Consider the following 25,398-nt stretch of genomic DNA (forward strand, 5'->3'; position numbering starts at 1 on the left):
AAAATTTTATATAATCCGTATTTTGCAGCACTCGGGGGACGCGGAGAGTCCTTGTTCCCCTCTGGGACACCGGGCGGTGGTCCCTGCTTCCCAGAGGGACACGGACAGTCCCGTCAGGGGCATGGACAATCCCCGCTCCTCTCAGGGGACACGGAGGGTCCCCTCAGGAACACGGACAATCCTGGCTCCTCCAAGGAACACGGGACGCTCGCTGCTCCCCTCAGGGACGCGAGTCAGAGCGCGCTGCCCTCAGACCGCGCTGCCCTCAGGCCGTGCCGCCATGGCCGGCGCGTTGCTATGGCGCGGCCCCGCCCCGCCCCTCTCCGTGCGTCCCAACATGGCGGCGGCGGGCGGGGGCCGGCGGGCGCTGTTCCCGCTCCCGGTCCCGCTCCCCGTGCCGCTCCCGGTGCTGCTCCTGGTGCTGCTGGCGGCCGCCGCCACGGCGCGCCTGTACCGGCCCGGGCACGACCCGCTGACCGTGCTGACGGCCGGCTCCGTGCGGCCGGCGCTGCTCAACTCCTCCGCCGCCTGGGTGGTGCAGTTCTACAGCTCGTCCTGCGGCCACTGCATCGCCTTCGCGCCCACCTGGCGAGCGCTGGCGGGGGACGTCAAAGGTGAGGCTCGGAGCGGGTCACCGCCCACGGCCCCGCCGGCCCGGCCGCTGGCCCGCGGCCCTTCGCGGCCTCCCGCCGTGCCCGGAGCCGGTGCAGGGCCGCGGCGGTGCCTGGCGGTGCCCCGGGGGGCGCTGGGCTGGGGGACCGCGGGGCCTCGGTCGCTGTGTCACCGGCGGGCCACGGCACGTGTGCCCGGGGCTGTGTGAGCATCACCTCATTCCCTGCCCTGGTGTGTGAGCATCATCTTCATCCCCAGTCCTGGTGTGTGAGCATCACCCTCATTCCCTGCTCTGGTGTGTGAGCATCACCCTCATTCCCTGCCCTGGTGTGTGAGCATCACCCTCATCTGCTCTGCTGTGTGAGCATCACCTCATTCCCTGCTCAGGTGCTGCCACACAGCCAAAATAGCGCATGGGACAGAGCAAGGGGTGCATGGTGGAAGCACACCTCCAAATTAAAGGTTTTAAAAGAATCCAGGCATAAAACTTTACCTTGCATGCACACAGCAGTGTGGTTTGCATGTAAGTGTCCCTGTGAAGCCGAGGTTTGTTTACACTGAACTCTTGAAGGCATGATGTTTGTCTTTTAAATGTTTTATCAAGAGAACAGCTTGTTTCAGAGGATAAGCAAAAAATACTGTGGTACTGGAGAGGCTGTGCACATATTAATTTATATCTTGCAAATTCAGTGTGGATGGGCACAAAGGGGGAAAAGTGCCACCAGAAAATAATACAAAAATCAAGCAAAGTGAGAACAAGGTTTCATATTTATCAATTAGTGACTTTAAAAGTAATGGTGGCATCTACAGTTTATGCTCAGGGACCTGCCTTGCTGTCTCTTAGCCTGCTCAGTTTTTTTGGCAGGTGCTGAAGAGTTTTACTCTATTTGTAGATGTAAGGAAACAAACAGGCCCCTGAGGTATCAATTAAAGTTCAGTACTTCTGCTGAGATCAGATTTGTAGGAAATGTTATGCTTAATATAGCAGTGTAAAAGGCTTTTAAACTATTCTTAATTCAGATTTCACCCAGGAGATGTTTCCAGGATGGATTCAGCAGTTTTTAATGCGCTCGTGGTTTAACTTTGAGAGGAACTGAAGAGCTCTGGCCATTCTGTGACACTCTGAAAAGCATTAACAGCTCACATGAAATGTAGGTGAAGTACTAGGTGTGCATTTAGATCTCTGGAAATGGAAACCCACCCTAAAATAGGCGTATCACACACTGAGGAATTATGATTGGTGAGCAAAGACTCAAAAGCAGAGAAACACAGAACTGTCATGGTTTTCAGAGCGCTTCAAATACTCCTTACTTGCATGAGGGGTTTGTTTATAAACCAGTAACTTTCTTCTGTTTAATTTGCATAAGTTTATGTAACATTTTCTCTCCTGCTTTAATCTGCTCATGGCCAAAATAATATTAGATCTTCTTTGAAGTAACAAGGAGGTCTTTGAGCACAGCAGTGGAGAGCAGGAAGAGCCCAAACTGGCCAGAGCTTTGGTCAAAATAAGACAGGGATTTAGGTAGGATTACAGCAGTGTGATGCCTTTGTAACTTGTAAAGACTTCCTAAAATACACATTTTCTTCCTCACCAGCAGACATGGTAACTGCAGATGCTGTTATACACTTGTATCACTGCAATCAGTTAAAGGCCTCTCTCCTTTAATCCATTGAGCTTTTATGAAAACTTTCATTTACAAAGTAGATTTTGAATGCTTGTGGACATTGGCACAACCAGCAAATGCTGTTGGCTTTTGGTGTTATTTGTCAGCCAAATATTTCCATTTTCAAGTTGGGTGAATGGATTTTAGGAGACTGAGAACAGTCACACTTTTCATTCATAGCTTCATCAAAGAAACCAAACCCAAAACATTTTGCCCACTTAATCTGTCTCAACATTTCTTTTTCAAAGATATTTACTCATCTGCTAGGATATTAAAGGATTTCCTTGAGGATGCAGAACTCCTAGATCACTGGGGTTATGTTTGCTGATTTGATGTCCAAACAAAATCCAGTTAAATTGGTGCAATAGCTTTGTCCAAAAAAGGCCTGTGCTAATAGACCTAATTTCAGTTTTGTTTCTCATTTGTTAAATCTTGCCAATAGTACCATTGCAGACTTCACAGCAGAACATAATCCTCCTGAAAAATAGGATCAATGCTTGCTTTTGTGTAATTTATGTTTTTATTTTGATACTCCCTCTCAGAAAAGGCTTTAAGCTCAGTCAGTGCTGCTGCTTTCCTAATCTCACATTTCATTTTATTGCAGCACTAGCCAAAGTGGCCATTAGAGTTAATTATCCTTTTTCTGTCTAAAAGATGATTAAGTTTAATCAGCAAAATACATACAGGCTGGAATTATGTGTAGTGACAAACCCTTGGAATTCACACATAGGACAACCTGTGAATTATACACAGAATCATACACAGAATTAGTTCACTCCTCAGGATTTGGAGTAACTGTACAAATTTAGCAGGTTTTGTTTCAAATCCATAATAAAGATTTCCTTCTAGAAACTTTTCTTTGAACACATTTGGTGGGGAGCTGCAGTCACCTTGTTCAGGAAGCAGCCAAGTGTCAAAACAGGCAAGTCTCAAGGAGCTGTGAGAGAGAGGTGCCTGTGATCAGCATTTTACCCCCCTGACTGAAACTTCCTGATGGAAAACAGCCAGGTTTATGGGAAGGAAGTGAATTCCTTTTAATTCTTTGTGCCATTCCTCACGTGGGAGGTTTGACCCACCTGCAGGATTCCAGTTTGTCCGACACAGCCCTGACATTCCCTTGAGCTTGTTTAGCATAAACAGAGATTCTCATGGTTAATGCACCCCTCATCTGCCTCTTTCCCTTCGCTTGTGAGTCAGTATTTCAAACCCACTAATGCTAATTTCAAATTAATCAGCATTTTGTAAAAAGCCAGCCCAGGCCACAGCGCTGCAGTAACTCCAGGGTATCAGCTGTGCACTCCAGCAGCTCTGGCGCCCCTTGGAAAGCAGAAGCTCCGTTTCCAGCAGCAGGAATGTTAAGCAGCACATCCCAGCTGGTGCTCTTTAACCCTGGTGTTTAGCTGGGGTGGCGCTGCTTTGTTGTGTGGGGTTATTTGCATTGAGCTCAGAGAGCTCCCATTCATGGCCAGGAGGAGGATCCAGACAGGTGGAAAAAAGAGGAGGAGTGGTGAAAGTTGAATGGAGGAGATAACCAGAAGCCAAACTTTTCTTTTGTGTTTTGCATTTTATTTGATGAAATGGGCTGTTGTGTGCTTTGTGCTGCTGTGAATGGGTGCCCATCTGCTCTCCTGGTGCCCGCTCAGCTCTTGGCATGTTCAGCACAAACCTCTCCATCAGCTGCCCTGGCCTCCTCCAAACACAAGGAAAGGTCAAGATAAATTTCACAGACCAGAACTGTCCATCAGCTCTTGAACTTGATGAAGCTTTCATGCTCTTTCCTATAAAAGCATGTTTAATTTTAGTGCTTTTTAAATTTTATTGGGAATTGTGAGGGACCTTCAAATTCTGCCCACGGCTGGTTTGATTTAACTTTGCTTCAAAAAGCAGCTGTCCAAGGATTCTCTTGGAGTGGTTCTTCCTTGAAGTGATTGCTGCAGCAGAGGCTGGCTCAAAAAGATAAATTCCCAGCAAAAAGAGAAGGAAAAAGCTGTAAGTTAGTTGAAAGCTTTTATTGAAGTTATATAAGCATATTTATGGAAATCCTTGAACTCTCATGGTTATTGCTATAAAGGAAAGTCAGAGTGATGCTCAAACTCAACTATTGAACACTGCTTAAAACTCAGGTATTTTGGGGGTATAACTAATGTATTTGTGAACAATATTGCCAGATAAATGCAGCTTTCAGCAGACACTACATGAGCTGGGGGTGTGTGTAATTCTGAGGCCTCTCAGAAAACTCTTAAGTTGGAGAAAAAGCAGCTTGTTAAAAAAGCTCTAATACAAGGTGTATCAGATTTATGGGTTTGTAATTGACAGCCATGTGGATGAGTAACTGTTGGGTGAATTTTATTCAGTTATATGCATTCTGCATGCTCTATTTTATGAGCACAGCTAATGGGAAAAAGCTGAGGAATTCAATCCAGCTCCTTGCAAGTGTTGGATTGGCCCTGATTTCCTCACCCCTGGAACTGCTGCGTTGTGTGCTGGGATTCCTCTGGTTCAGGTGCATGGAAAACACTGATGCAGCCAAGAAAAACAGGGAGGTTTTAGTTATTTTAAAAATCAGTAAATTGTGTTACACTGGGGGATGGGAATGAATGGCAAATGAGAATCGACCCAGGGCTGGATTTTTGTGCCACTGGAATCTCTGAGTCCTGCTGCTGGTTTCCATGGGAAGCAAGGTAATTCATCAGCTGGGATCCATGGTCACTCCTGCTGAAAATTGAAAGATATCTTTGTTTGCAGACTGGGAATCTGCAATTAGAGTTGGAGTGCTGGACTGTGGGGAAGAAGGGAACTATGAGACGTGCAAGGAATATGGGATTCACTACTACCCAACCCTCAGGGTAAGTGCAGAACATCCTGCCTTGGGCAAATGGTGCATGTTTTCTGGTAATTAAACTGGGTAACTCATTGTTCTGTAGCTGGAGTTTTGCTTTGCTGAGAAAACTGCAGAGTTGATAAAAGATTAATTTGAGGGGGTTTTGCTGAAGGCAAGAGCTGATGCAGCTGTTTTGAGCAGCAATTCAGTTCTGAATCTGAAAAATTCTTATTGAAAGAAGGTATCATTCTGTAAAGTATCATGCTATCACATCTATATAACCCCTAATTTCAATAGATTTATTAGATAATAAACATTTGTATAAATATTTTCCAAATTCAGCTGTTACAGGATTATTAATAATGTTTTTAGTTTTGGTGTGTGGAAGTAAAGGGGACACATTGAAATTGCCTTGTGAAAACAGCTGATTGCATGACCAATTAAAAATTTACCCTTGATAGATCCTTCACTATTTTTGTGATTAGTTTCATAATATTTTTCATAATAAAATGCTTAAACTGCCTTTTAAAGAGGATGCCACATTAGCCAACATCTGCCATTGTTCATTTTTATACAATTTTTACCTTCTAGTCAGTCTGTATTAATCACATTATTAAGTATGAGCAGAATGTGATGGATGGAGAGGGTTGAATAAACTGTTTGTGATAACAGGAGACATTCCAATATAGGATCTGTGATCTTTTACCTTGATAGTAAAACCAATACTTTTATTTTCTTTTACTCTCCAAAGTTTTAGGTGTAAATTGTGATATCCTCTTTATTAAACACTGAATTTTTCCATGTTATTTTTTTGTAGCAGAAGGCAGCCAAGCTCCCTTAGATCTCCTGTTTAACCACTGGAGGGAGTTGGAAAATGTGAATAGTGTTCCACATGCACACACAGTTGGTAGCACAGATTTGGTGATCAGTTCATTTGTGTTTGGGTTAAAGTTTGCAGTGCAGGATCAATACACACCATTGAATTATGCATTAAGGGATTTTTCCTACTGCCCTCAGGTAGGTGGGAAGCAGCTTTTTGGAACTCATAGGCTAAGAGGGAAACTGTCTCCTGAGCAGAAAAATAAAAATGTTTTGTAGTTACAGCTGTAAAAGTAAAAACTCTTTAAAGCTTTTTTTGTTCCTAAACTGGGCTTTTTTGTCTGATAGAGTGACTTTTCTTTTCTCACACACAGTACTTCAAAGCATTTACAAAGCAATTCACAACTGGAGAAAATTACCAAGGTAAGAACATTTTACTGTGAGAAATTCCCAGAGCAGTTTTCCTGTCAGCTAGGGCTGTGTCACACAACAAGCAAAATCCTGTCAGTTCCTTTAGGCAGGGATGGGGTGGACACTAAATAGCTCTTTAAACAGAATATTTCAAGTATTCCAGGAAGTGTTAATCAGAACATTTCTTCAAGAAACTTGGGAATAACATTTCCTTTTTTTTTTTTTTTTAATGAAGCTCTTAATTTCCACAAATGGCTTGTTAATTTTTTTAATCCCTTTTTTTCCCACCTCCCTCCTCATCAGCATGAGATCCAGTTTGCTCAATGCTGCCTTTTGATCCCTCAGCCATTTTCCAGGCATCCTGAGTTGCACTGGGAGAGCCCCTATTCACATGGTGACTCCCTGAAAATAGGCTTAGCCCAGGGTTTGTCAGGATCACAGCTTGAGGTGGTTTGTCTGGGACAAAAGTGATGTTGTCCTTTTCCATGGATGAACATTTAAAAGGCCAGAGGTCAGAGGAGAGACCACCTGCACCATTAACCCTTCCTGTACAAGGGAACCTTACTTTTACCTCTTGGGCATTTATTTTCTGCTTTTTTCCTCTTCTTTTAAAGCAAATAAAATATTATCACACTTCAGTTATTTCCTCCTCTTGTTCCATGGCTTTGTGGCCTCTCCATTTGGTAGGAATAATATATCTTGGCAGGTTTTAATTTGTGGTTATTATCCTGCTGAAGTTGCCCACAGCAACTACTGTGAAAATGTTCACATTGAGAATCAAGCATTGTTTGAAGAGAAAATCAGCAAGGCAGGCAGATGGATACATTTGGAAAAGTCTTGAGGTTTTATTAATTTTAGGATGGGATGACAGCTTTCAAATATGATCTCACAGCAACATTAAAATGAAATCCTACAACCAAATCCTTTTCTCCAGCCAGATAATATGCTGAGTTGTAAGTCTGAATTTAAAGCAAAAACCTGACCCAGAAAAGCATGCACAACAAACCTTCATGTGAGTCATTTTCCCCCAGTTTTCTGAAGGGTTTTGTGTGGTTTTTTTGGAACTGTTCTCAGCAGGAGGAGATCGAGAGCTGCAGACCCTTCGTCAGATGATGATTGACTTCCTGCAGAACCATTCCCAGGAGCTGAGGCCTCCTGCTTGCCCACCACTGGATCCAGTGTTGTAAGTTCCTTGGTTTCAAATGTAGCTGCTCTCTGTTCACTCAGTTAATTAAATAAACTGTAGAAAATTAAAAACCTTTTTTAAAAGTTTTTTCATACCGGTTGTGCTATGAGATTGTAAAAGAAAATTCCATGGTAACAGTGGGTGTATTGCATTCTGTGCTAAATTGCTTTTCTTTTCCTCAAAGGTCCAGTGATCTCCCATCTCTTTTTGACAAGAGCAGCCACCACTACACAGCCATTGTGTTTGAGAGCAACAGCTCCTACGTGGGCCGAGAGGTAACGTGGGACCTTGAGGGACAGAGTGGCTGTGGATGGATGTCACCAGAAACCAGCTGGATTTGAGCTTATTTAGCTAAACAACAGCTCCCTGAATGCAGCACTGGAGCAGGTCACACGTGTTTGGGGGATCATTAAACCCAGGGATTTTATTGGGCTGTGGTGTTCACTCACACTCGTACAAAATAATGTGATGTCATGTTAACTTCTTCCATTCTTATTTTAGTAGTAGGTTAATTTATCAATTTCATTCTCAGCACAATTTTCTTTCAAGAATTTGAAATATCACATCAAAAAGATTACATTATTGTTTTGTTACTACTAGAGAACCATTTTTAGTACTCATTTTTCTGGACAACTGTTTGTAATAATCTAAACTCTCCAGTTCCCTTTCTTCACATATAAATTTGTAGAAATTAAGATGGTAGCATAAAGCAGTTCAGAAACACAGAGGAAGTCTTTAGGTTTTGCTTCCCAATAAAATATTTGATTTGGTATCACTTCCCCACCTAATGAGCCTCTTGTTAGCTTAGACAACTGTTACTTTTCTCTTCCTGCTAAGGATAAGTGAAGAAAAAAAAATGCATAATTACCCAAGTATAATCTGTGTGGAAACATCCAGTGTCTGCAAATGTTTCTAATTGGATTTGATGCTGAGGTGGCCCAGTGTCATGAGTGGAGGAGGTTGTGCTGCCAGGAGTGGGAATCACTCTGGGGTCAGGCTCATTCCAGCCATTTGTTCTCTGGGAGCTGCTGTGGTGGTGCAAGTGGGCATTACTGAAGAAATGTGAAGGTTATAAAGTTCTCAGCTTTTTATCACACTGTTTTTATTATCTACAGTTAGAGGGGAAGACAGAGTCATTTGGTTAGCACAAAGTGGAGTCTGCTTTCAGGATAAAAAATGTTTGTTAGTGTTATGTAGTATTTGAGCTTTATAGAACAGTTTAGTGAAACAGAAAATAGCATTGTTTTCATGTTTACAACACAAGACAAAATGGACAAACTTTCCCATACTGCTGAAGAAAAGGAGGCCATGTGTCATCACTGATGGAAGGAAGGAGGAAAAGACCAGAACAGACCAAGAAAAACTAAAATTAAAAAAGGAAAATAGGAGTAATAATTTCTAGAGAAGAGTAAATCTTCTTTAAGTGAAATTGTTTGTGTGCACGGAGCAGCCACAGCTGCACTTCCTGCAAACAGCTTAATGATGCCCTTAAAGGATGATGCACTTCACCTGTTTATGTGTCTTGTCCTGCAAGATTGGCTGTTCCCTGAACAATGTATAATGCATGGCATCCTCTCATTCCCAGGTTATCTTAGATCTGATCCAGTATGAAAACATCGTGGTGAGGAGAGCCCTGAATTTTGATAAACCTTTCCTGGAGAAACTGGGGATCACCTCAGTCCCCTCATGCTACCTGATACAGCCCAATGGCAGCCATGGATTAATTAACAAGTAAGTAATTATCTGTCACTGGGTTGTGGGGATGTTCACTTAACTGATAAAAGTGTCAGGATTTGATGTCCTGACACCTCATCAATACATTGTACTCCCTGAACTTGTGTGTTCCCTATATTATCAATAAAATACCTAATACTGCTTTTACTTATTACTGTTGTCTATTTATAGCTTCAATTTATTACTATGATAGTTCTGAAATTAAAAAAATATCTTTGGAATAAAAGTGGAAAAAATAAATGAAGCATTAAAATTCTTAAGAAAACCCATTTCTTGTGTAACATGAATTGACATTTAGATTAACATTTTTTGTTCTTATTTTGAACAGAATTTCACACCCATAATCCAAGTGATTTGTTATTCATAAATTGAACATTATTTGTTTTCACTTTGTATCAAAACAGGCCATGCTGCACTAGGACTGTAAAACATAAACCAAAGTGAATATTTTATTTTATAAATACAGTTATTTGCTTTGGGCATTCACTTAGTCTGAGATTACAATTATCTCTCTCTTTGTCCATTTGCAGTTTGAAGCCTCTACGATCTTTCTTTTCTTCATATTTAAAGTCACTGCCAGGTGTAAGGAAAAAACTCCTTCTGCCTCTGCAGCTGCCTGCTCCAGAAAACAAAGAGGAGAGCACAGAAATCAAGGTGTGGAAAGAGTTTGATAAGTAAGTGATTCCCTTGATTTTTATAAATTTAGTTATTAAAAATCACCTGCAGCTTTTTCCTGTCACGTGGGAAGCTGAGCTGTAATTTATTATAAAATCCTAGAGCAGTTCCATATTTTACTTCATTTCACTCCATTCAGTTCAGTTGTGAGCAGCTTTTCAAACAATACACAGGTGAAATTAGTGAGGTATTTTGGTTTTAGCAGCAAATGTCTGCACTGCTCTGGAAGGAATGTTTTTACCAGAAGTGTTGTGAAATATTCAATTGCCTTGAAAATACCAAGGACTTATCACCCACTACCTGAAAGAAGTGAACAGTGTCCCTGAAAAAATAAATTAAATAAATTATGAGTTAAAATACCAAGCTGTAACATTTCTGTAGGAGATTCTCTGTGTGTGCAGTAGTGAAACAGTGCCCACTGGAAAGGGCTTGTCAAATGCAAGTATAATAGAAAATACTAAAGTCACTGTAAAAGATGTTTATCACCCCAAATCCCCTGAGGTTTATCTTCACCCTCTTTCCCTCTTTGAGAGAAGGATGCAAAGCCTGTGCAGAGAGATAATCCCTCAGCATCTTTAGATGGAAAAGATGTGGGGCTGAGTGCTTTAATATAATACTTATTTTCCTTTCATGGACACTATTAGTGTCATCTTCTTTCAGTGACTATTAGAAAATACTTTATGTGGAACATTCAGTTAGCAAAACAACTTAGTTAAATTGAGCTGCTTTCCAGCAAGGCAAAATCTTGTTGACATGAATCTCCACTCCAAGTATCTTCTAAATAGGATCCTTTTGGAGAACCTCCTGCATTCATGTGGATGTCTCTTTATTTAAGAAACTTGAAGCAGAATTTTGCTGGTTTTTATAACTTCAGTGAGTACTTTATTAATTAAGGAGATAAATTCAGAATAAGTCTGTGGCTTAAATTAAATTATAATTGTAATATATATGATTATAGATGATTCTGTCTTTTAATATGTTCTTTCCTGCATACTATTTAGAAGGTGGGAGCAGCCAGTTTTTTCAATGTTTGTTGTTTAATTCTGATTTTTTAGCAACAGCAGTGCTGCTGAACTTTTACAAGAAGTGTGAATTTGCTGAACTTCTGTTTGTTCAGTTCCTTTGCTCTGTCTCACACTGCCTGAAAAGCATTGAAAGCTGGGGCTGTGTGCCTGCTGTAATTGTACTTTGTAAAGCAGGTTTAGTTATGAAGATATTTGGCTGTGAGAAGGAACTTGGAAAATGTTTTATTTGGTTTATATGGTTTACTTGTGCCTGTCAGAACTCTTGTCTTTAGAGCTGCTGTGTTTTAACTGGGAGGTGAAGGACCTGCAGTAAAACTGCTGCATTTGGGAGAGGATTTCTAATTCAGTCCTTCCCAACACTGCCATTTCCATTTCCAGTCTTGTTTGCACCCCTGCCCTGTGTGGGATCCCCTGTTGTTCAGGGCATGTCCTGTTTCTGTCTGTGGTCAGCCCAGCAGAGAAGCTGTAATTTCCTTACACCAGGGCTGTAATTTCATTACAAGGTAAAGCTGGCTGGGAAGCAAAAAGTTCTGTCAGGTATCAAAAAACTTTCTCATGTGTGGCTGTGCCTCAATTTTCCAAACTCTGCTTGTGCCACTGAGGGTGGGCAGGACTGCAGTCGCTCAGGGGGGACTTTAATGACATTTCTGCCATTATTTTACCCGGTGAGGGTGAGGGAAGGGCTGCAGGAGGCTGCCAGAGCCTGCAGGGTTATTGATTGATGTGTTCCAGGTCCAGGCTGTACGTGGCTGACCTTGAGTCAGGATTGCATTTCCTGCTCCGCGTGGAGCTGGCCACGCACAAGGCGCTCGAGGGAGCTGAGCTGAAAACCTTCAAGGACTTTGTCACCATCTCTGCCAAGGTAGGCACTGCTGGGCTCTGATTGTTTGTGGAGATGAAGTGGCTGCAGCAGAAAATTTATTGTGGGGCATAAGTCTCTCAGAGTGTCTGCACAGTGTTTGAGTGTGTGCATCCTCAGTAGCTTCAAACACAGTCTGGTGGGTTTATTTAAAGGCTGTTTTTGAGGTATTGTTTGCTGTTCTGACATACTTACAGGGTTAAAATGCAATTTAATTTCACCTTAGGGGGCTCAAAATTAAATAAAGCTTAAATAGTCTGCAGCATATTGAACAAACACTGTAAATATAGTCCATTTATCAGATTTTCAGGATAAGTGGCTATTGTTGCTCAGTGGGATTAAACCAACCTTTGTTTTTCATTCTTGACTTTTGAATTTCATTAATGCATACTTGGCAAATGCTGTTCTATTTAGAGATGTTAGTAGCTTCTGACTGAATTTTGAATATAATTGAGGTGCTGATTTTGATTAAGTAGGTATTCAAAAATAACTGAGCTATTGAATATAATTATTTAAAAATTTAAAATGCTTATGTGTTACATTTGCATAAAAAGAAAATACCTAAAATATAATGTGATATGACTTGAAAAAATTTAAAATCATTTTGCTTTATAATGCCAGCTTCCTGAAATGACCAATATATCTTTATTTTTACTCCCCGTGTAGCTCACACTATGTTTTATTTTTAACAAGTGAATCAATAACTCTTAAGGGAATAATAAGGCCTATATGAACCATTTCCAAATATCTGGGTTTATCTGAGAATCAGACAGACAGTTCCTTACCCAGCCAGCTCCCCCCTGCAGCCATCAGAGGTCAGAAATCTGCAGCTGGCCTCATTTCTTTAAGAAAGTGTGTGGTAATCTTTCCATCATATTATCCCCAGAGCATCCTCTGCTCTTCCCCATGGCCAGCTGATGTCATTTGATTCCCTGGCTGTTGTGATAAATGGGGAATATTCTCTTTTAGGTGCCTGCTCATCTCCCCTGCCCTGTCCCACCAGGAGTTACTATCCTTTATTTGCATTTTTTTTCAGTCATGTAACACTTTTCTCACTTCTCTCATTCATATTTTCAGGTGTTAGAAAGTTTTTTATATTCTTCTCCTGTTCATGGTGATGGTTAATCCAAAGGCATAAAAATCTCTGATTCTCTGCCTGGGGAGTTTTCATGACTGAAATTCTGCTCCCTCTGGAAGGGTCCTAAAGAATGGCAGATACTTGACTTAATTCTGTAATAATTCCAACCCTCATTAAAGCAAAATAGCCTTTCTGCTGTAAAATAATGGCCTTACCACTGATTTTCAGTTCCTCACACTCATCTGCCAGGCTGTGGCTCTGTAAGTTGTGAGTTAAGGAACTCCTCATTCCAGATCACTTTGGAAATCACTGCTACACATGAAAGGAAAATGTTCTTCCGGGTAACAGCTCCTAAACTGACAGAAATCTGACTAAAAAGAACTAATTTTTGTGATTGATCCTTCAGAAATGAGAGGGATTTCAGCCTCTCTGTTGCACTGAGGTGTTTTGTTCTGTTTTGAGCAACATTCTGAACTGAATTACCTTAATGTGAAATCCTAGATAATGTCAAGTTGTTCTGTAGCATTCCTGCCTGCTAAGAATTCTAAAATTTTAAAAATTTTTAACATTTTGCGCAAAAAACTTGTTGAATTTTGTAAGCAAAGACTGGTGTGAGATGGCTTTTTACTGCAAGCAGAACAAGTAATTAATTTGCTCATCAGAGAACAAAATAAAGCATTTCACAGACAACAAAAACACTTGGATAAAACCAAAAGCTCATTGCTAATGAGATTTGTGCTTGAAAATGTTTTCTTCTTTGTTTTTTTTATTTTTCTCAGCTTTTTCCTGGCCGTCAGCCTGTGGTGAAGTTGCTAGAGACCTTGCAGGAGTGGCTGGTGAGCCTTCCATTAGACAAAATCCCTTATGATGCTATCCTGGATCTGGTCAACAACAAAATGCGGGTAAGCTGTTGCCAGTGCCAGCATCAAACAGGGCATTAGGACAGGATAAGATTCTATATCAATCTAAGACATCACTTACTGCTGCTCCCCCACTCATAATGGAGTTATAAGAAGGTTAAAATGAAAATAAAGTGAAATCATTAGCAGAAAAAAAACAACCAACCCACATCCACGCAAAGAAATTGAAATGAGAGAATTGAAACATCCAATCCTGGGTGGTTTTGTAACGAACAAGCAATACTTGTTCCCTAATGTCATCCCCAGGGATGCAAGATTCCCAGAGGATATTTCTGATTCACTATGCCTGCTGTCAGCACGATTCTCTTGAAGGTCAGAGTTTAAGTGATGGGAAATTTTCCCACTGAAATGTGCATTATTCCTGAAGAGTTCCCCCAAATTCTCTCCAATTTCCCTGCTGGAATCCCATCCCACTTTGGCAAAGCCCTGTCACATGGTTGTCTTTGCACAGAACTTCACCATTTCTTCCCTTTTTCTGTCTGAAATTTGAAAGCCTCCTGTGCATTTTAGGAAGAGAAAAGTCTCAGAAATTGAAATCTTGCACTGAGTTTCAGGTGCAATGAATAAGGAGTGGGTTTGTCCCAAGAAGAAATAATATGGAATTTTACAGCCAGTGAAGGCTTTATACTGTAAATAATGTAAACCTTGTGCAGTAATAGGGAATTTTGGATGTGCCCAGGGGAGCTCTGGCAGTGTACAGGAATGTTTTCATGTGTTGTGTTTAAACAAAAAAAATCTTCACAGGTTAAACTTCTTTGTGTGCTCTGTCAGACTGATTTCAGTAGGTGTGATGTCAATGGTTAACAATTTGTGTCTTGTCCAAAAGAGATGAGTTTCATGATGATGCTTCAGAGTATCTGAGACATGAGGGTTTTTGTGTGCCTGAAGCATGAATTAAGAAGTGCAGAAAGTAATTTATTGTTCTTTACTCTGGATCACCTCAATGGTACCACACTCAGTACATTTAGGCCCCAGAGCAGCACACACCTTAAATAAATCTCTTTTTTTTTGCAGATTTCTGGGATATTTCTGCCTAGGAAAGTGCAGTGGGTTGGCTGCCAGGGCAGCAGACCAGAGCTGAGAGGCTACAGCTGCTCCCTCTGGAAGCTGTTCCACACCCTCACTGTCCAGGCTGCACTGAGGCCAAAAGCTTTGCTGAACACAGGTGAGCAGCAAATATTTTTTGGTGTGTAAATCCTGAAGGAATCAGTTTGTGGAGCAGAGTGGCTGCAGGGCTGCACCAGCAGGGGTCAGAGCTTGGCTGCAGCAGGAAGGTTTGGAATGTGCTAAATCAAGTGTGTGGGTCTAAAGCTGGGAATAATAACACAGAAAAAAGAAAAAACAAAAAGAGAATTTCAAGCAAAGAAATGTTGAGCTCCCTGAAAAGTGATGAAAACGATTCAGGTTAACTAAGGTTGCACTGAGAATGAAATTTGAGGAAAATGAGGTTTTACCATCCAGTTAAGTAGCTATAAAAGATGTACAGCCATTAGCTGATCTTTCTGTAATGTTATTTATTAAATACTGCATGTTACAACTTTAGTTTATTTTTTTTTCAGTTGAATGTACCTGTCATTAATCCCTGCAGTGATTTACTGCTTTGCCAGCACTCTGTAAAATTGCTCATTTTTAGACTTGCAGCATCTTGTGAAGCTGAGTGTTAATATTCTGGTGATGATTCCTGTTTAAGAAACATGCTGGTTATAAAATCTATTCTCCTCACCCAATGAAAATAGAATCACTAATGCTAAAATTGGGGTTTTATTTTTGCCAGGACAGTGCTTTGTTTGTTTACAGTCGTATTTATTTTTCATTTAAAGCCTTTTAAATGTCTTTTCTAAGGAATATAGGAATTCTACATGGACATCATAAAACTCAGAAATTTTCCATTTACCAGTTGTTGATTGTATGTTTAAAAGGATTTTACTATTTCACATTTTAGATCCATACATTTGTCCAGCATTGTTTGCATCAGAGTGAAAATCCTTCAAATCTGAATAATGCTCCTGCAGAACAGGCTTTTTTTGATAGCACATCATTCTGTTGTTGATTTTTGTTTCTGTTTTTGTTTGTTTTTCATGGGGCAGTAGATTTAATTTCTTCAGTTTAGTGCAGTGAGTTTGGGGGGTTTGTGCTGGATGATTCTGAGCTGTTCAGCAGGATCCTGCATATCTTAAATTTCCCCTTTTTAGTCCCAAAGTGTTCTGATTAAATCTATTAATTCTTAATATTTAACAACACAAAATTGCCCCTCAAATTGTGTGTTTCAGGCATGAGCCTGAAGTTAAAAATACATTGTAGGACCTGAGAACTCTTTGGCACAGTTAACCCTGGCTGTAAATCGGGCCAGATATGTGATGATCACTTCTTATGGTGAAAGAATTGGGTCAGTCTGAGACTGTGGGATTATGTCTTGGGAGGTTTTCCTCTCCTTATTGCTTGTTTAAATCCCATCTACTAAAAAGCATGATGTACTCCCTAATCCTTCCCACCACAGGTAGGGTTTTATGCTTCTTGTCCACTTTAAAGATTAGGGTTACCCTGAATTGCAGTAGTTTGGGAGGAAAGAGAAAAGGAGGATTACACAATGATACATGGCAGATGTTAATAGAAGATTCATCTGGGGGCTGATAAAAGAAAAACAACCAAAATGAGCCATTTTGCAATTGTTTGCTTTCTGAAGCAGATGGGTTTGTCCTGATCGTCCCCTCTGCTCGAGGGCCTGGCACTCTGGGTGAACTCCTGTGCCTTTCTGGATAAAATGATTTTATTGGGTTCTGGTTGAGACATTTTAATGCTGAGTGGGGAAATCTGAACCTGGGAGTCGCAGGAGGGATCCAGAGGAACTCAGAGCTGCTCACAGCCAAGGGTGTGTAAAATCATTGTAGAAATCATTTCCTGAGCTCACTTCATTGCAAGAAGTGTGGTTTTAGGTAACAGGATGTCTTGGTGTGAATAGAACAGGCTTGTGGATTTTATAATAAATTATCTGGCATTTTTAAATCTAGTGCTGAATTTGACAGATCTCCCCACAAAATGAATTTTCAAGGGTGTACCATTGCACAGGAGAACAAATGAAATTAAATTTGTGTATGAATCTCTTGTTTCTCTACAAAGAGGTAATTTTCTGGTTGTGTTTATTGTCTTTCCTAAATACATATTTCAATATAAATGGTAAAACTGTTCTGCCTGAAATTCGTTTTAACTTCCAAAATAATTTTCCAGCCTTTCTTTTAATGCAGTAATTTAATCTGCTTTAATCTCATAGCTTTTATTTATACAGGTCTGTTCAATCACAGATATTGAATGGCTGAGGAGAAATCAGGGGTTTTTTAGGATTTCTTTTGGGCTTTAAAGAAGAATCTCTTTTTGTCTTAAAGAATACCCTCTTGTTGTTCTAAATAAATCTGTTGATGACAATCTTTATGTATTTCCCATATCTATAACAGATGAGTGCTCTGATAGTTTGAGCAGTTTTGTTGATTTTTTTCCCCAAGAAAACAAAGCAATAGTAAATTACTCATGGTGTTCAGCAGCAGGAGTCTGTAATTTGATCAATCTGCACCATAAAATGTGTTTAATTTGACAAGTGTGTGCCCGTGGTAACACACAGGACATTTTAAAATACATTTTGACATAATTTACTGGGGCAATTAAGCATGAATCAGAAGTTCTTTGTGACAGAGATGAAACCATTAGGATTTCAACAAATTATATCAGGTTTTCAAGGCACTTAGAGAAGTGAGGAGCTACCTGCTGACACAAGAAAGGCCACAAAGTTCCCAACGTGTGCAGCCTCATCTTCCTGCTGAATTCATTATTTTTTGCATTATCTTTAGTGTGGAAATGTGAATGTTTTAAAAAGAATCACGTGTTTGTGTTTATTTTAGCAGGAATTCCTGATTTATTCTCCCAAGTGTTGCTCAGCAGCTGCTCTGTGCATTCAGAGCCTGCCAAAAAAGCCATGGAATTAATAATTCTAATGAGATTGTGGAGCTCTCTAATTCCTCAGAATTGAGGAGTAACAAACAGCCCTCACAGGCACCTTGTGCAGGACTCACAGAGAGGGTTTGACTCTTGATTTTCAGTAGCAAAGTCACCATAACTTCAGTGCCTGGCCATGAATATAGAGATGAATGCAAAATATAAACATTTATATATTAAATTTACATATTGGGCAAGAGCTTGGAGAAAGTCTCTAATTCCACAGGAGTTGTGGCATACAGAAAGTGTGAATTTTGTATATTTTAACAATTTCACAGTGTTCTCTGTTAAAACTAATGTCTGATTTTGATTAACTAAGTTTGGTTTTCCCCTGAAATTTTAAGATACTCTGAAAAGAGAAATTTTGCTGTAGAGGTACTTGACTTTTATTTGGTTTTGGTGTTCAGGGTAGCTTTGAGCACAGTTGTACATACTGAATGTGTGTAGGTGTGGTACAAACAGCCACTTTAAATTGCAAAAGTGATTTATTTCAGCTCAGGTATCAGTTCTGTGGAACAAGAATGGAGCAAATTTTCCTTTCCTTCTCCCCCCTTCACTTCCCTGCTGCTGGAGCTGTGTCTGTCCCTTGTCTTGCAGGCCTGGAGGACAACCCCCAAATTGTGCTGCAGGTGATGAGGAGATACATCCAGCACTTCTTTGGCTGCAAGGCTTGTGCTCAGCACTTTGAGGAGATGGCCAAAGAATCCATGGATTCTGTGAAGAGCTTGGACCAGGCTGTTCTGTGGCTCTGGGAGAAGCACAACGTGGTCAACAACAGGCTGGCAGGTAGGGGAGAGAAACTCCTGAGGATGAAAATCATCATTTTCAGAGCTGGTTTCTTCTGATACTCCACCTGTTGCTTGGTCAGACTTTTTCCAAATCAAAGGAGCAATTCAGCTGCTTAGCAGTGGATAAAAAATAATTGCATTTCTTTGTGTACCAGTTTAGGGTTAAAACCTACCTTTGTTTGGTTTGGAAAATGATGGCAATTGAACAAAAGGCTTCAAGCCTCAATTCTTGGCAGATCAGCAGCTGAATAAAATAAAATTACTGTATAAGGGAAACCTGTGCCCCCTCCAGATCCCTGTGTTTCCAGTTGGAAGTGCTGTTAAAATACTGGTTGTGTTTAATCCATTCTGTTATGGAGGTATCAAGTAACTAAAGCACTAAAGAAAATTGGTTTCTCTTTGCACTAAATCCCTGTCTGCTGTTATGGATCTGGGTAATGCAGCATTAGTTACAATTTCAATATGCTACATTGTGTTCATATTATGCTCCTGCTGCATTCCCAAGATTTATGAAGAATTAAATACTGCTGTGAGTACAAACAGTTTGCCTCCTTTCTCTGAGGAGAAAAAAGGTAAATAATAAGAGATTAAATAAAAACATCCTCTAATTTTGGTTCCTTTAACAGGCAACTCCTGTGGACTTGGAGTTGCCAAGTGGTGGAGCAATGCACTTATTTAGAACATTAAGGTATTGGAAAACTCACATGGATATTGATTTAGGTGATGCAGCAGCCAGCTAAAATACCCTTTTAGTAAGAACTATAAACACACTGGAATAAATAATAATGTTAAATTATGCTTTTTCAGTTTGCTAAAATTTCTCTGTGGGACAGTGATGTATTTTCACCCTTAAAAGCTGCATCTGTATTTGTGGTGCTGAGTGAGAAATGATGTTTGGTCAATGAAAGCACCTTGGGGTGGGGGTCAGGAGGTGCCTGGATATGGCTCTGCCCTATTGAATTATTCCCTGTTCCTGTGGAATGCACAGGATTTACAGCATTTCCCTCTTTGGCAGGAAAACACAAAGTACAGGGAGCTTTCTGTTTGTAACCTTGCTGTAGCACATTTTGTTTCTGTATTTTTTTTATTGCAACAAATTGATTGCTGAGTGATCTTTAGGATAAAAAAACCAATTTGTTCTTTTGCTCATAGATATCAAGGAGACAAATATTTTTAAATGTCTTTTGAATCCCTATTTTACCCAAAATCACGGGGAAGTTTCCTGCTTTTAAAAAGAATAAAGATAATAAAATGAGAATAAAATGCAAAATTATTATTTTTTAAATATTCTAAGTGCTAGTGTACTAATCAGGTTAATAAATTAGGGGTTTTACCAGGTAGAGATTTTTTTTCTAAAAATTATCTCCATTCCCATTTTAAAATATTGATTTTTAGAGCAAAGTGTGAGACCAGCTGCAGTGTTCAGCTCAGAAATATGGCCAGAGCTGTGAGCATCTGAAATGCTAAAATCAGATCTAATTCAATACAGTGTTACATATGTAAAGACTTGGTTTTTAGCTGAAAAATCCATCTTAAACATGAAGATGGCTTTTAAAATACTGATATTTGTTCTGGCAATGATGCAGAGCTGTGGAAAAGCAAGCTTGGGATGGAAAGGTTCACAACACAGAAACATGAAAATATCCGAGTGTCTGGCCTTGGAGCTGCTCTTGCAAACCAGGCAGAAAACAGGGATTAAGGAGTGAAAAGAGCAGTTTGTTTTGCACCATAATTCAGGTTAACCCTGCAGGGCCCAGGCTGTTGGGTGTTCCTGCCTTCTAAAAGCAGCAATTGCAGGATTTGGAGTTGGGATTGAAATGCTGCAGCTTTTACTGTGAGAAAAGGGAAATAATTGTGAGTTAGTGTTTGTATTTTGAAATGTTTGGGGTCAGAATTGATGAGAAGTTGCAAATTTGTGATTGTCTCTGTTTAATTCAGTTATTGTGCTGTGGCTTTTTATGCCAACCTCACTGGAAGTGGAAAGCACTCCCTGGGCTGATGGTGCAGCTTACCCTGGTCATCCCTCCTGACTTTCTCCATTTCTATTTTTCTCCTCCCAATTAGGTGACTTGACTGAAGATCCAAAATTCCCCAAAGTTCAGTGGCCAACTCCAGACATTTGTCCTGCATGCCATGAAGAAATCAAAGGGCTGCACAGCTGGAATGAGGAGCAAGTCCTGCAATTCCTCAAGTCCCACTACAGCAGCGAGAATCTTCTCTATCAATACACCCAGAGCCAGGCTGAGCCCAGTGACAACGAGCAGGGAGACACGAGGGAGCTGAAAGACAAAACCCTGCAGAAGAACTCGGGGGGAAATGGAGAAAAGCAGCTCCAGGAGAAGGAGAACCCAGGAGATCCAGGCTCCAAGGGCTTGGAGAAGGCAGCGGGGAATCCTGGAGCTGTCCAAGGTAGCGCCAAAGGCGCAGCTGCCTCCGTGAGCCTCAAAGGGACCAGGCAGGCTGTGTCCTTCCTAGGGATTGGATTTTCCAACCTAGACATGAGTCTGTGTGTCATCCTCTATGTGGCATCATCCTTGTTTCTGATGATCATGTACTTCTTTTTCCGGGTCAGGTCCAAGCGCTGGAAAGTGAAGTCTCACCGCTCCTCGGTGTAGGAGCTCGCGCTGTTCGTGGCTCTTGGGTCCCAGACACAGCTTTAATATTTATGATCAGGGATTTTATATGCAGTATTCCTTGGGTCACACCCCTTTCTTCCTGAGGCATTTCCCAGGTGTTCAGCTGAACGGGTGGAGCTGGCCTTGAGATGCCCAGGCTTTGCCCAGGGCCACGTCCATGTCCTCGCACGGGAGCGTTGCATTCGGCAGTTAAGGTTTTTCCACGACTTCCCACCAACATCCTTTACTCATTTCCAGAGTAAACATTGCATTATGCAATCCACTGTGCCTGCTGGAGAAGGAAATTGGATATTGTTTTGTGTATTTTCAAGTCAGGTGTTATGTTTTGTTTTAATTCCATCCAGAGCTGATTTCACCTCCCGAGTGCTGAGCAGTTCCTGAGTGGTACCTTGAGCCTCACTGGGAGAAGCAGGAATTCTGATGATTTTTTTCAGGAAACGCGAGTGCTCCTCTGATTAAATCAATTCTGAAGCTCTGTGACTTTCTGAACTATTATTTACATATTTAAAGGAAGCATTTCATGTTCAAATCATTCATCCATTCTCTGGTGCATTCCAGCCAAGGATATGTGTGTGCCATCACTAGGATGAGAGTTTTGGGGCACAATTAGCAGCCCGGTGCTGATTGCTAAGTAATTATGGTGTTTTCCAGGTGGAAACCAATCCTGACGAACTCTAGGAAAGGAAAACAATGTTTTTAGTGAAGGACAGCAAGGTTTGTGTTACCATGGCAGAACAGATTGGAAAATCTACAACAACTGAGTTTGTTCTGTTGAATTTCTGCATCACAAGAGAGCAATTAACACTTCCCTTGGTATTTCCACCCAGAGCTGCCCTGTTCTGGGATGTCCAGTTCCCTCTAGAGCTCAGTGTGGGGTGCTTGGAGCAACAGTGAGAGGAAATCATGGAAACATTACAAAATCATCCTTGGGAGTAGGAGTTGCTGTGATCCTGGCTGGGGGGGATAATTCACGTCCTGGCTAGTGAAGTTTATAATCCTATCCAATGTAATTGAGCATGTTCTAGTTATCCATTACTTAATCTTTAGTTAATCCTAATAGGTTTTGGCCTCAATGTTTTCTCGTGGCAGTGAGTTCTCCAGATTAATTATGTTATATAAAAAGGCTTTTCCTTTCAATTCTACATTTGCAACTTTTAATTTAATTGAATGTTTGCTGGCTCCTCTGTTACACGAGAAGGACTAAGGGGTCTCTGGCCAATTCCCTGCATTTATACCACTGCTGTGTCCTCCTCTGATTTCCCTCAGAACCCCCAGCACAGAAAGTTTGAAGCCTGGCACCAAAAAAGCACAGAAACCCCACAGGGTTATTTTCTCATAATCAAACATTGGCTGTTCACAAAATTGAGTATTTCTGATGTGTCTCTGCAGCATCCAGCTGGAATGACAGAACTGAGCTGCAAAGATTCACTGTCCCTTGTAGCTGAAGTTTATCACAGTAACACCTGGGGCTGCTGTGAATGTGTCAGAGGGAGAAATCTCAGCTCCCGTGACCCTGTCAGTCCTGCAGAGGGGCTGGCTCTGTCTCCCTAAGGACCCTCAGAATTCCAGAGTTCTGGCAGGAGGAACCATCCTGGGTCTTTCCTCTTTAGGAATTCATGACTCCCATCCTTAGAGCAGCTGGGCTTGGACACTCAAGCACCCTGTGAGCACAAGGGTGGTGCTGAGCCCATGGGGAAGGGGCTCCAGGCTCATCAGGGCCCTTTGGTTTGGGCTGGAACCCAGTGAGAGATCCCAGGGTGAGGCTCATTCAGAGGAAAACCTGGAGATTCCACGCTGAGTTTTGAAAATCAGGTAACTTTGGGGTGTTCTCAGCCCACCAGCAAGGATCCTGAGCTTTGAAAGAAAACCCAAACACCAGGAAAACCTAACCCAGCACAGCAGTGTTGGATCTGGAAAACTGAACAAATTAATAATTCCTGCTGTCAGCGTTGCACGTTCTCAAGTTGAAATTCAGCCATTGGTGGTTTAGAATTCCAATACACACACCTGGTTTCATAAGTTGTGACTTATTTTGCTCATTTTTGTCAGCACGTGAAAGCAAAAGGCCTTGGGGGTTTGTAGGGATGATTTTGCCATTAAAAACCAGCAAATGTGGGTTTGGAATAAAGTTTGAGAGGAATAGAGTTTGGAATAAAGTTTTAACTTCCACATTGCTGTGACCCTGCTGCAAACACAACAAAATGAACCAAGACTCAAACTTCAGTGGCTTTTTTTGTCTTTTCAGAGTATGAAAGTATGAAATTAATGAAATTAGGGTATTGCTTGTCCATGTTGGTGCTCCAGCTCTTGCCAGTGAATCAGCAAAAGTCTTCACTTCAGTGTCCTCATCTGGGAAGGTTTTCTTGATTTTGAATTCACTTGAGTAAATCTTGGGTTTGTTTTCTGTTTTTGTAATGACAAATTTTACCATTTTATGTCTCTGTACCAATAGTCCGTGCTGGGAGGTGGGTGATGCTGCCAGGAAAGTGTTTCTGGTTTAAAAATTGCCTCCAAGCCTCACATCCTCAACCTTGGAGTGTTTATTTGTGTGGTGTGTTGTCCTGCAGTGCCACTTCCCTGTGGGAATTGAGCTGTGCTGGGGCAGTCCCTTGGCCCTTTGTAATTCATAATTTCTTTGCTCTCAGGATGTTTTTCAAATAGGAAATATTAAAATAAAAGGAGTAGAATGTGCCAGGAGAGACAAAAGCTGCAAGTGCTAAAGAAACCTGATGAAGTTATTTGTGAGAATTCCTAATTTTCTGTTTCCATCAGTGCATCCACCCTGCTGTTCCTGCACAGAACAAAGGTCCCAGGTGTGGTGTTGCACATGAGGTGTTGAAAATAGTGACAGTACCATTTCAGTAATTTAAATGTTCTATTTATTTGAAGTCAATAACTTGACATCTCCAAGTCTGTTCTGGTTGGGTTGGATTTTTATTGTCTCATTCCTCTCTTGGAAGGAAAAGTGACTGTTTTGTACTAAATTGTAAATGAATGTGCTTGTTTAAAATAAACTGCAAACGTTTGGGCAAAGTGGATGCGTTTGTGCTTTTTATCTGTGTCTGCAAATTGTTTTCAGCTGAACTCTATTGCCAGGACAGCTCACGAACATGTCCATGATAAACCAGATCCATCCTCTTGGGGAGGTGTATTTTTAAGCCAAGACTTCTCAGGAGCTGCTGGGGAATCTGAAGGAGGGAAGAGAAAATAAACCAGGAATAAATAAATGCTTGAGTGGGTTGGTTTTCATTAATGGTTGTTTTTTTAATTAATGGCAGAAGCCCAAGTGAGGAAGGCCATGGGCAGGAGGGCACAGGAGGGTGTGCAGGGAGAGCAGCACAAGGGCTTTTGTGGGGTCCTGGATGTCACAGCATGAGAGACCATGGGGCTGGCAGGAACTTCTGATGGTCCTGGTGGGTCACAGCCCCTGCCCTCTGAATGGGACACAGCCCCTGATCTCTGTCCTGGGTGGGACACAGCCCCTGATCTCTGTCCTGGTGGGACACAGCCCCTGATCTCTGTCCTGGTGGGACACAGCCCCTGCCCTCCCTCCTGCTTGGCCATGGCTGCCCTATCCCTGCCCTGTCACCACCCCACACGTGGGTTTGCTATAAGCGCTTCCTTAGAGGCTCAGACTAAAAATCCACTTAAAAACCGGGCTTAAAAGGGACCGTGTGGCCATCACTGTCCCCAGAAGATGTTCACAACCCTGGGGAGGGCCAGGTGCTGGTGCTGGTGCCACCCGGTGTCGCTGCTCATGGTACCAACCCCACTCGGGCAGGACCCGGACCCCAGCCCCCGCCTGGCGTTCCTGGGTGCTTCATCTGGGGACCCAGTCCTGGTCCCCAGAGTGTCCCCCTGCATTTCCCAGCCTCGCAGGGCTGAGCTGTCCCGCAGAGTGGATCCGGTCCCCTGCCAGAGGAACCAGCCCGGGGACAGCCGCGACCCGGCCCCGCAGGACCCGGAGGAGATGAGGGTGGTCCGGGCCGGTGCCTCGGGGTCCGGGGCTCGCCGGGGGCTCCACGGCCGCCCCCAGGAGCGGGCGAAAGTCCCGGTGCCGCCGCCGGCAGGAGCATATGTGAGTTTGGAGGCTCCCGCCCCTAAGCTGCTTTTATTAATTTGTAATCCCCTGCGAGCAGGAGGTAAAGGGATTCGGGGGATTAACGGGCTCACAGTAACAACCACA

At 41.9% G+C, this 25,398-nt stretch overlaps 1 protein-coding gene across 1 annotated transcript; it reads left to right on the top strand.

The window, feature by feature from the left end:
- The first annotated feature begins 280 nt into the window (after window positions 1–280).
- QSOX2 (quiescin sulfhydryl oxidase 2) lies at window positions 281–23,648 on the top strand. Its single transcript, XM_059486476.1, has 12 exons — window positions 281–614; window positions 5,022–5,122; window positions 6,291–6,339; window positions 7,402–7,510; window positions 7,698–7,788; window positions 9,099–9,244; window positions 9,778–9,921; window positions 11,680–11,809; window positions 13,664–13,786; window positions 14,819–14,969; window positions 18,386–18,574; window positions 20,641–23,648. Exons 1-12 carry the CDS (start codon window positions 281–283, stop codon window positions 21,189–21,191), a joined length of 2,118 nt encoding a protein of 705 aa, XP_059342459.1. The 3' UTR covers window positions 21,192–23,648.
- Window positions 23,649–25,398: the final 1,750 nt, after the last annotated feature.

This window comes from Ammospiza nelsoni, chromosome 20, assembly GCF_027579445.1.
Source record: "Ammospiza nelsoni isolate bAmmNel1 chromosome 20, bAmmNel1.pri, whole genome shotgun sequence".
Taxonomy (NCBI): domain Eukaryota; kingdom Metazoa; phylum Chordata; class Aves; order Passeriformes; family Passerellidae; genus Ammospiza; species Ammospiza nelsoni.